The sequence below is a fragment of the Schistocerca gregaria genome, chromosome 8, assembly GCF_023897955.1.
Source record: "Schistocerca gregaria isolate iqSchGreg1 chromosome 8, iqSchGreg1.2, whole genome shotgun sequence".
Lineage (NCBI taxonomy): Eukaryota > Metazoa > Arthropoda > Insecta > Orthoptera > Acrididae > Schistocerca > Schistocerca gregaria.
In genome coordinates this window covers 249,515,049-249,526,726 of record NC_064927.1, presented here as the reverse complement: position 1 = coordinate 249,526,726, position 11,678 = coordinate 249,515,049, and the positions used below count along the sequence as shown (strand labels likewise).

Sequence of the window (11,678 nt, the reverse complement as noted above, 5' to 3'; positions counted from 1 at the left end):
CAATTCCATAATCATTTCCAAACCAGATTCTCAGATTTGAACCAAAATTACTCACATTTCTTTCTGTCAACAAACTGGCCAGCTTTTCATAGAATCTCTAATACACCAAGTTTTTCAGAACTCTCTGAGATTTCTCAATTTCCAGACAAATCACTACCGTGCCACACTGACACAGAACTTCTCAAATTTTGGATGAGTTCGTGATGAAAGCCATGGACATGATTCATTCAACACTAGTTTTCAGAGAATTCAACTTTGTCCAATAATGGTGATCAGAGAGTTTACTTTTAGGCACCACCCTATCATTCAACACTTATTTCACCACTTGCCAACAGTTAAACTGTGTTACAAGTGTCCTACTCTGAGCAACAAACAATGGGGAATGCCGGGGGGTCGTCTTCCAGTTCTCTGCTAAAGCTCTTGGCCTTGCTATAAGTGGACCAGTGTGGGGTGAACCAGATGACAGCATTGGTCTGACATTATGCTTACAGGCCAGACATAGTTGTAAATGTTAAACAAGTGGTACATATGTGCATCACCTATGGACCCACCATATGTTACGCCATTACAAAACAAACTTTGGTCAATGCTTCAACAACCATGAGAACACCTTCAAACTCTCAAAATTCTCATATGCAGTGCATATCACATTCACAAACAAGGCAGACAACAACTACAGCCATTAAGAAATTTGTTTTTCATTGAAAGGATCCCACAAATTGCCTCCAGCAATGAGTTAATTTTCAATCTTTTTGCTTCCAGAATGGAATTCATCATACTGGTGCCTGCCCATTTTATACTGCCTGAAATGAGGAGGTAAATGGTTTGTACGTACATTCAAAAATGGAAAGAGAAAAGCTGTATCACCTCTTCATGATAAAAATGGCCCCTTTTGCTTTTTGGCTTTTTACTAAGCTCATCAACAGCAAGTCTCCAATGGAGATATTTAAGTTGGCACCACATAATATAATGGGACTTCCTGAGCCCGACTTCACAGCAACAGCAATACAGTCACCCGCAGTACATTACTGTGTGGCCCATGTCTATGGCTCGCACTGAGATGGGTACCAGGCATCATCATATCTTGTATGGTCTACATGCTTTATGAGGTGACAGCCAACTAAATAAAAGAAGTACTACATGTTAACCAATTTTGCGTCTGCTGCCAGTACCACCCATTTACCATGTTAGTTGCCCCAAACATTAGCTTCTGATGGAAGTGCTTTGATCAAAAATACCAGCTTGTGTCATTTTTGGGATTACTTATCATTCTGATCATAATCTAAAATGTTCAAGAATTACATCACTTGTAAGTGAACTCAGTCAAGCGACATTTTCTTTTACATACATGAATTTTGATTGTGCTGTTTACTATTACGGTAGTGGTTTTTTTTCTACCATTTGACTTTAGATTTTCTATCAGTCCAACATGGAAAGCTCTTTGGGCAATCACTGTGAGAAGGAAATAACAGAAACCGACCAAATATAGCAAATTATGCTCTCAGCATTTTTGAGAAGAGAAAATGACCTGATCTTCAGTTTCTTCAGTCTGTATTACGGAAAATGCTGGATTATGAAAGCAACTTTCTCACATTTTATGCTTCCCTTCTTGGTTATTCAAAATGCAACACAAAAATGAAGTAACATTAACAAGGCAAAATTAGTTGTATTACTGGATTAAATATGCATTTAAGACCAGAAAAATATCTGAAAATTCCTTTCTGAGATCGTATCATTCTCAGAAGCACTGTAACATCTACTCTAAGGGGCAGTCAAATGAAAAAAACACAGACAAAAGGTAAGTAAGCAAACTGTTTACTATTTCAAAAGTAATTGCCATAACCGTTAATACATTTATCCCACTATGAGACAAGATGGTCAATGCCTTCATAGAAAAATATTTGCAGTTGTCCACGGGACCATGATTGTACCCGGCTGTGCACCTCTTTATCCAAAGCAAATCAACGGCCACTAATGTCTTTCTTCAGGGTTCCAAAACACAGAGACAAGGTCATTTTGGATGCAGAAGTTCCGCTGGGAAGCCCTTACACATCCACCGCACAATCCCAGTCTCTCCCCATGTGATTTCCATATCTTTTGGAGCCCTGAAGAAAGACATTTGGGGCTCTTGATTTGCTTTGAATAATGAGGTACACACTTGGATACAATTATGGTTCCATGGACAACAGCAAATATTTTTCCATGAAGGCACTAACTATCTCATTTCACAGTGGCATAAACATATTACTTTTGAAGTAATATGCAGTTTACTTACTTTTTTTACATTGTTTGACTGCCCCTTGTATTGAAAACAACTGTTGTGTGCACTTGACAGAAACTAAGAACAAGATGCAACCATAAACAGTAGTCTGATAATGTTTTGGGGCAGCTAATATGGCAGCGATGGCTTCAAAGGAACATACAGTGTAAGTGTGTAGCATCATTTACTCTTATTACACTTGCCTGTTGGTGGCCAATAGAACTGGACCACTAACTGCCCGCCTTTTAGCCAAACCACCCAACCTTCTAAGCCTATGCACAACAACAAGCTTACACAAGAGCCATCTTTTTTGCAGTCACAGACAGTGTCTGCCTCCCTTCGTGTTTTACTGCTTTGTGACTCCAGTTGCATTAGGAGCTATGATACATTTTTCTATCTTAATTTTTGGATGCCTAAAAAAAAACTATTATAACTTCAGCTTTCACCAGTGTGACTTCCCTTATTGATAACCATTTCCCTCTCATTTTCATAGCTCTGAAATTAGTTTTTCAACAACTGAAGTTAAGTTATACAATTGCTTCTTTATATTGCAATCAGCAGAAATCAGTTTACTGGTAACATTATGGAACATGTCTCCTTACTTATGTCAGATTTTTCAGATACACTGATCTTTACATGGATCTATTGTGGGTTTACATCAAATGGACAGTTCATATTTAGATTTTTAATGAAATTTTTTTCTTACAACAATGTGAGCTGTAGAAACTTACAAAGACCACTTATAAACAAGTAATCCTAAACCTCATCGGTGTTAAAAATTGATAATGCTGCTTACAGTTTAACAACATTGCAGTAAACCCAATATCAATCTTTTCTTCATAGAAAGAGGAAATTACTGTCTACAATACATGAAAAAGCTTTATTGGAAAATATTTCCATTTTTGTACATTTTATGGTGTGTATCACAATTACTGTGGAACATTTCTGACAGTACCATCACTACAAAAACCGCAGAGTGGACACTCAAACTGTGGGTCTGCAAGCACATTAGCCTGTGAAGAGAAAAAATAAATCAGTTCACATAAAAAATTCAAATCCCATACCAAATTAATTTTAACAAGAAACTTTCCAAACTACATGATCTTTAAACTATGATGTAACTGATATCACTCACATTTTACAAGAGCCATTCACAAAACATTTCAGCAAAGAGCAATGACAAGTTGATACTCTCAAATGTTAACAGCTATATTACTGAAATGTTATCCTAGAACACGGTACCAGTTGCAGTGCATGGAAAACAAAAATTCAATTTTCAATATTTTCTGGCATTTCTGACCAAATTAAAAAATTTAAAATGCTGTCAAAATCTACTCATTAAGAGGTATAATCTTATGTTAAAAGTTTAACAAAATAAGACAAGTACTACAATTAAAAAATTGTTTGTCTTGAGGCAGCATAACTGATGGCATGCAAGTACATGGACTTCATTCATCCAATATTTGAGACTGACAACACTTAGCAACTTCCAGTAAAGCTTACACATTGTTTTCAGATAATTTCTCTTACTGATATCCCAGACAAAAAGATCGAAGGTAAAATGTCTATCACTTTCTACAATTTTGCTGTTCATCGTCAGGCAAGACATCAAGTCTTCTGACTGATTGTGATGCTGCCCACCATGAATTCCTCTCCTGCGTCAAACTCTTCATCTCAGAGTAGCATTTGCAACCTATGTTCTCAATTATTTGCTGGATGTATTCCAAACTGTCTTCCTCTACAGATTTTGCCCTCTACAGTTCCCTCTGGAACCATGGAAGACATGCCATTATGTCTTAACTGTCATCTCATCCCTACTCCTTGTCAGTGTCTGCCACATATTCCTTTCCTCTCTGATTCTGCGCAGGCACCTCCTCATTTCTTACCTTATCAAACCCCTAATTTTCAACCTTCATCTGTAGAACCACATCTCAAACGCTTGGATTCTCTTCTGTCCGGTTTTCCTACAGTCCATGCTGTGCTCCCAACGTACATTCTCAAAAATTTCTACATCAAATTAAGGCCTATGTTTGATACTACTAGACTTCTCTTGGCCAGGAAAGTGCTTTAAGCCAATGCTAGTCTGCTTTTGATGTCCTCATTGTTTCATCCATCATGTGTATGTAGCAGAATTCCTTAACTTCATCTACTGACAGAAAATCCTAGGAAGTTCTGGTCTTACGTTAAATCAGTAAGTGGCTCGAAACAGCATACCCAGACACTCCGGGATGATGATGGCATTGAAACAGAGGATGACACGCCTAAAGCTGAAATACTAAACTCCTTTTTCCAAAGCTGTTTCACAGAGGAAGACCACACTGCAGTTCCTTCTCTAAAACCTCGCACAAACGAAAAAATAGCTGACATCGAAATAAGTGTCCAAGGAATAGAAAAGCAACTGGAATCACTCAACAGAGGAAAGTCCACTGGACCTGATGGGATACCAATTCGACTCTACACAGAGTACACGAAAGAACTTGCCCCCTTCTAACAGCCATGTACGGCAAGTCTCTAGAGGAACGGAAGATTCCAAATGATTGGAAAAGAGCACAGGTAGTCCCAGTCTTCAAGAAGGGTCATCAAGCAGATGCGCAAAACTATAGACCTATATCTCTGACGTTGATCTGTTGTAGAATTTTAGAACATGTTTTTTGCTCGTGTATCATGTCGTTTTTGGAAACCCAGAATCTACTCTGTAGGAACCAACATGGATTCCAGAAACAGCAATTGTCTGAGACCCAACTCGCTTTATTTGTTCATGAGTCCCAGAAAATATTAGATACAGGCTCCCAGGTAGATGCCATTTTCCTTGACTTCCGGAAGGTGTTCGATACAGTTCCACACTGTTGCCTGATAAACAAAGTAAGAGCCTACGGAATATTAGACCAGCTGTGTGGCTGGATTGAAGAGTTTTTAGAAAACAGAATACAGCATGTTGTTCTCAATGGAGAGACATCTACAGATGTTAAAGTAACCTCTGGCGTGCCACAGGGGAGTGTTATGGGACCATTGCTTTTCACAATATATATAAATGACCTAGTAAATAGTGTCGGAAGTTCCAAGTGGATTTTTGCAAATGATGCTGTAGTATACAGAGAAGTTGCAGCATTAGAAAATTGTAGCGAAATGCAGGAAGATCTGCAGGGGATAGGCACTTGGTGCAGGGAGTGGCAAGTGACCCTTAACATAGACAAATGTAATGTATTGCAAATACATAGAAAGAAGGATCCTTTATTGTATGATTATATGATAGCGGAACAAACACTGTGAAATATCTGGGAGTATGCGTACGGAACAATTTGAAGTGGAATGATCGTATAAAATTAATTGTTGGTAAGGCGGATACCAGGTTGAGATTCATTGGGAGAGTCCTTAGAAAATGTAGTCCATCAACAAAGAAGGTGGCTTACAAAACACCCCCGACCTATACTTGAGTATTGCTCATCAGTGTGGGATCTGTAACAGATCGCGTTGACGGAGGAGATAGAGAAGATCCAAAGAAAAGCGGCATGTTTCGTCACAGGGTTATTTGATAACTGTGATAGCGTTACGGAGATGTTTAGCAAACTCAGGTGGCAGACTCTGCAAGAGAGGCGCTCTGCATCGCAGTGTAGCTTGCTCGCCAGGTTTCGAGAGGGTGCATTTCTGGATGAGGTATCGAATATATTGCTTCCCCCTACTTATACCTCCCGAGGAGATCACGAATGTAAAATTAGAGAGATTCAAGCATGCACGGAGTCTTTCCGACAGTCGTTCTCCCCGCGAACCAAACGCGACTGGAACAGAAAAGGGAGGTAATGACAGTAGCTAGTAATGTGCCCTCCGCCACACACTGTTGGGTGGCTTGGGGAGTATAAATGTAGATGTAGATGTACTTCATGGCCATCAATCTTGATGTTAAGTTTCTCACCGTTCTCATTTCTGCTACTGCTCATTACTTTCATCTTTCTTCAGTTTATTATCAATCCATGTTCTGTACTCATTATAATGTTCATCCCATTCTGTAGACCATATAATTCTTCTTCACTTGAAGATAGCAATGTCATCAATTAATCGTATCATTGATATTCTTTCACCTTGACTTTTAATCCCACTCCTACCCCTTTCTTTCATTTCCATCATTGCTTCTTCAATGTATGGACTGAACAGTACACCCCTGCCTTACGCCTTTCTTGGTTCTTGGTCGTCTACTCTTATTACTCTCTTTTGGGTCTTGTACATATTGTATACTACATGTCTCACCCAATACCTTACCACTGTTTTTCTCAGAATTTCAAACATCTTGTACCATATAACACTGTTGAACATTTTTTCCAAGTCGACAAATCCTTTGAACGTGTCTTGATTTTCTTTAGTTTTGGTTCCATTATCAACCGTAGCATCAGAATTGTCTCTCTGGTGCCTTTGCTTTTCCTAAAGCCAAACTGATTGTCATCTAACACATCCTCAGTTTATTACTTATTTACTACTACCTCTCTTCGCAATTCACTTTTCATGCAAAATCTAAATATATCACTTAATGTAACTGTAAAATCATCTCATTATATGACACATCAAAGACTGGACTACCTGTGAAACCAGTCATGTGATTTACAAGCTAAGCTGCAACCACTGTGCTTCATTCTATGTAGGCATGACAACCAACAAGTTGTCTGTCTACAGGAATGGCCAATGACAAACTGTGGCCAAGAAACAAGTGGACTACCATGTTGCTGAACACACAGCCAAACATGATAGGCCTCAATTCAATGACTGCTTCACAATCTGTGCCATATGGGTCCTTCCCACCAACACCAGCTTTTCCGAATTGCACAGGTGGGAACTTTCCCTACCATACAGCCTATGTTCCCGTAATCCTCGTGGCCTCAAACTTCATTAGTCACTGTCCTTACCCATCCAGCCCCATCCCTGTTCCCATTCCAGCACTACACAGCCATCAGTTTCACCGCCACACCCAGTCTTTTAATTTCTTTTTATTTCCCTCCTTTCTGCAACTTCCCCCCACCCCCCACCCCCCACCCCACCTTCTCTCCTGTTCCTCGTCTAAACTGCAGCACTTTACTGTCTGCCACCCCCACCATACTATCCCTCCCCCTCTCCACTCCAGCCTCCTCCTTACTCCCACCCAGTTGCCACTATCATCATGCACTGGTGCTGCTGCTCGCAGTGTGGTTTAAGTTGCTCGAGACTGCAGACGTGTGTGCAAGTTGCATTTGCGTGAGTGTGAGTGTGTGTGTGCGTGTGTGTATGTGTTTCTATTGTTGACAAAGGCCTTAATGGCCGAAAGTTACAATTGTGTGAATCTTTTCGTTGTGCCTATCACGACTCAGCACCTCTGCTATATAGTAAGTAGCAACTTTCCTTCTCAAATATTGTTACATTTCATCCTGAATTTTCCATTGTTTGATTTGAGTTTAGGAGATATGATATCATAAAAGTTGAGATGCATGAAAAACTAGCTTGTGCTTAAAATAAAGCACAAATTACCTATTTCATATCCATCCAGTGTTTCATTATGAGAGCACTTAGCGACTTCCAACAGACCTTAAGCATAATTTGAAATCTTCCGTAAACTTTTTCTCATTTACATGCTTGAAGACAAATATTTAACACATGAACTCATTTGTAAAATAATCACAGGTATGAAGATGTTTTGTACATAGGAGTTCAATTCTTTAAAGAATTGGAATTTACTAGTAATTTTAGAATAGCACTGACAATTTAGTAAGTACTAACAATAATAATACAAATGAACAGAAAAATTTGACATTAGATGTCAAAATTAGATTCTGTGCCTTGGTCCACAGCAACAGAAGAGAGATGGTACTGGGTTTTTAGTGCCAAACAGTAAGTACTAAATGGTAGTAATGGTAGTAGTGGTGGTGGTGGTGGTGGTGGTGGTGGTGGTGGTAGTAGTAATAATAACAATAAAAGCAGCAGCAGCAGCAGTAGTAGCAGTAGCAGTAGTAGTTTTATTCATACAGGACCACTTTTACAAGGATGTTGCACATGGAGACATTTACATACTTACATGTCTAGTTTGGCAATGATGGGAGACATATCACCCATGGTGTTAGAGTAGGAATCACCACAATATTTGACTGAAGTAATTTAAGGAAACCGCAGAAACCTAAATCAGGATGGGGAGTAAAGCCTTCCAAATACAAGAACAGTGACTTAACTGGGGTGTATAAGCAGACAAGAAAAAAAAATAGTTCTCAGATTTCCCAGTTAAAATTACACTTTCTACTATGTGAAAATACACTTTTTCCGTGTTACGTGACAGTATACTTTACCTCGGAACTGTAAAACTTATCAATCCTTTGAATAGTTATGGTTTTATACACCAGCGAATAACTTCCCAGACCTTTAGAAAACCAAACTCAGTAAAAAAAAAAAAAAAAAAAAAAAAAAAACACTTATACACAATGTTACTACAAGAAAAGCAAAGCTTTCACATGCAATATTGGTCTCAAAGATTAATAAGCTGCAAGAGAAGCTAAGCTTTCACATATAATGTTGATTTCTTTCTTGTGCGTGTTACACTTTATGGTTCATCACACAAATGTGTCAGTAAAAAAAATGTCTGATCTTATGAGCTCACAATTTTTTGAATGTGCATCCTCAAAGTCTTGAATTTTAAATGAGAGTCAAACTTTCCGTGATTTAAGAAATTCATCGCACATTCTCGCACGTAAAAAGAAATTTACTTTGACAGTAATGCTTTTCAACAACCATTCACAATATTTTCCCATGACCTGTTAGAAATAGGTTCGTTACAGTAGTTGTCAGAGAGCGCTAGAAACAGCCATCACTGTGCTTGCGCAGCTACGATGATGCAGAGAGCCCGTATGTTTGTAGGTGTAAAACATTAGAAGATCTTACACTATGTCATAAAAGAAACAAGACATCAGAGGATACTCCAAGAACATCGGAATTTCGTGAATCATACTACTATGCATAATTCGGCTTAACGTGCACATTTGTATGTCCAGATTCAGATGTAAATTTTCTTGAGTACCGGTACTGTATTATCTCATGTTTGGTTCTTTATTATAGCATAATGCCATACATGCTGAAAGATGAAAACATGCACTTTTGAAATGCAGCAAACAGTTGAAAGTAGCCCATAGTATGGAATTAAACACTTCGTTTCAAATAAATTCACTGCCCCAGCGGAAAAGATTAATAAAAGACAAATTTCTTTAGAAAACCGACAAAAATAACTTCATTGTTCTGCAAGACAATTAATGCTTGACTGTCAGTAAGGTGGAGATAACCTGAAACTAATAACATATTTTAGCCTTCCGTAATTATGCGAACACATTTTAATTCATCTGATAGCTCACGCCCGTACATTTATTTTCATTTAATGTGAGAGCAATAAATGAAGAGGAAATAGCAAAATCACTAAACGTAAACACGGGTCACATGGAGACTCCCCACTACAACTCAGACTGCTCTGTGGATCAGCCCAGGATCTCTGATATTTCCAAATCGGGCAATATTAGATAGTGGTGCTCAACCACACGTCTGTAGCCAGAAGCGGGAGAAGGTACTTCTCATACGCGACACAACTGCACATGCACAAGAGCCCGCCCGCAACTGCTCAAACGAATCTAACATAAACAGTTGTGACGTCATACTCATCAGAGACAATTTGTTGCTAGGAAGAATTGCATAGTCCTCCCAAAGCCTTTGACACACTTTGCAGTTGGCAAATGCTTGTATGAGCACTGTGTTTTATTGTTGTATACGGTGTATTTCTTTTTCAACTTAAGTTTTATTTTCGTTTTTTCCTTTCGTTCATGTTTTGTTGCTGCAGTATTATTCTGCAGAAGCGGGATACAGTAATATCCTTCGTGAGAGTATTGGTTCTTACCCATCAAAATCACAAAAATTTAAATGAAAACTGAAACAAATAAAAATTCCCGGAATCCCAAAAAATTCCTGCATTAATCCCGGTTTTTTCCTGGATGAAAAAATTCCCAGGTTTTTCCCAGATCTCTCGGTTGTCCCGGGTCGTATACACCCTGCTTAACAGTATCAGAGTTCAGTTTATCCCTACCCTATAATGCAATTTTGTTCATACATTCTTGCAAAAGAAGTTAATAGGGTGAAATTCCCGTGTTAGAATGCGTGCAGAATAACTTGGGTGGTAGAGTAGATGTGCAGTCAGCTGGTAAAATGCAGGGGGAGAGGTAGTTGTGGGGATTGTGGGTGGGGGTCAACATGCTGTAGGGGAAATCCCGAGTGCTGGAGAAGAGGTGCCTTCTAAACTGAAGTCTACATTCATATTTTTTGTGACTACATATTAATTGGAGCCCCTCCACACCCTCACTTGCAAGGTAACCATCTGAAAGGATCTACTGTCACCTCTGCTTTAGTTAATATGTGAAATGATTTGTCACAGGAGGGGAACTGCAATGGGATTCATGTGTCTGGGCCTGATCACCCATTTACAAGATCCTATGAGGGAAGATAATAGTAAAGAGGCAATTCTACAGAAAAGTTGGGCAGAGGGGAAAAAAAGTTCCACAGCTTGAAAAGCGGGGGGGAGGGGGGGGGGGACCCCCTGAGACAGTACAGGCTGAGAAGTAGGGAAACCAGCTAAAATTTGATTGGTGCTGTGACACTTTTGGGATTCAGGATAAGGAATGATTTCTTAGTAATGTTAGTGCGCAATCAGGAAGTATGATGTTTCTACTGAACATGCATAGAAAATTTTTCATTAGTGGTCACCTTATTGCACTCACTTGAATAGTGCTTAAAAAAAGAATCAGTTGGAAGCAGTACTACACCAGACACCCACAACGTAAATGAAATATCACAAAGCACATCCTTTACTGTTAATGGGGTAAAAGATGCAATGGACAACATTACACACTACAATGTTCAAAATGTAAAATAAAGAGCATGCAGAACATCAATTTTTTGTCTACTGACCTTCCATCTATTCGCTGTCCTTAGAACAGGTCAGAAATTCATCACCGTCACCACCACCACCACCACCACCACTCCTCAGTATCACTGGCATGTATATCAATAACCATATCTTCCACTTTGGCTGTCAATTTTCCCTGATCTGTATGTGTTTTTAAATACTTTAGGTAAAATTCTTTGCAGCCACGCAGCTCTTTACCAGTGCCCATACCATTTCTATGACATTTAGTACAGGGTGATAAGGGAAATTACCATTAATGTGCACAAATTCATCTACAGTTAAAATCTTTGTAAGTCTGATGCTTTTTGTTAAGACAAGCACCAAAATCTTTGTGCTTTTGTGGTAAAATTTAATGTTACAAGAATTTAGCCAACAGGCCATCTCAGTTTTGCTGTTATGCAATGTTTGTGGTTTTTCTTGCAGAGCATTATCAAGCACAACAGATTCTTTTCTTCCAAGTTTGATATCAGTTTA

General features: G+C 38.9%; 1 protein-coding gene across 3 annotated transcripts in view; it reads right to left on the bottom strand.

Annotated features, from left to right (window-relative positions):
• Nucleotides 1–3,121: 3,121 nt before the first annotated feature.
• Nucleotides 3,122–11,678, bottom strand: part of LOC126284129 (peroxisome biogenesis factor 2) — a 101,779-nt gene continuing 93,222 nt past the window's right edge. For all 3 annotated transcript variants that reach the window (XM_049982839.1, XM_049982837.1, XM_049982838.1), the window contains exon 6: nt 3,122–3,273. In XM_049982839.1, coding sequence (XP_049838796.1) covers nt 3,190–3,273 — 84 coding nt within the window. In that variant the 3' untranslated portion in view covers nt 3,122–3,189. The remainder of the gene's footprint in view (nt 3,274–11,678) is intronic.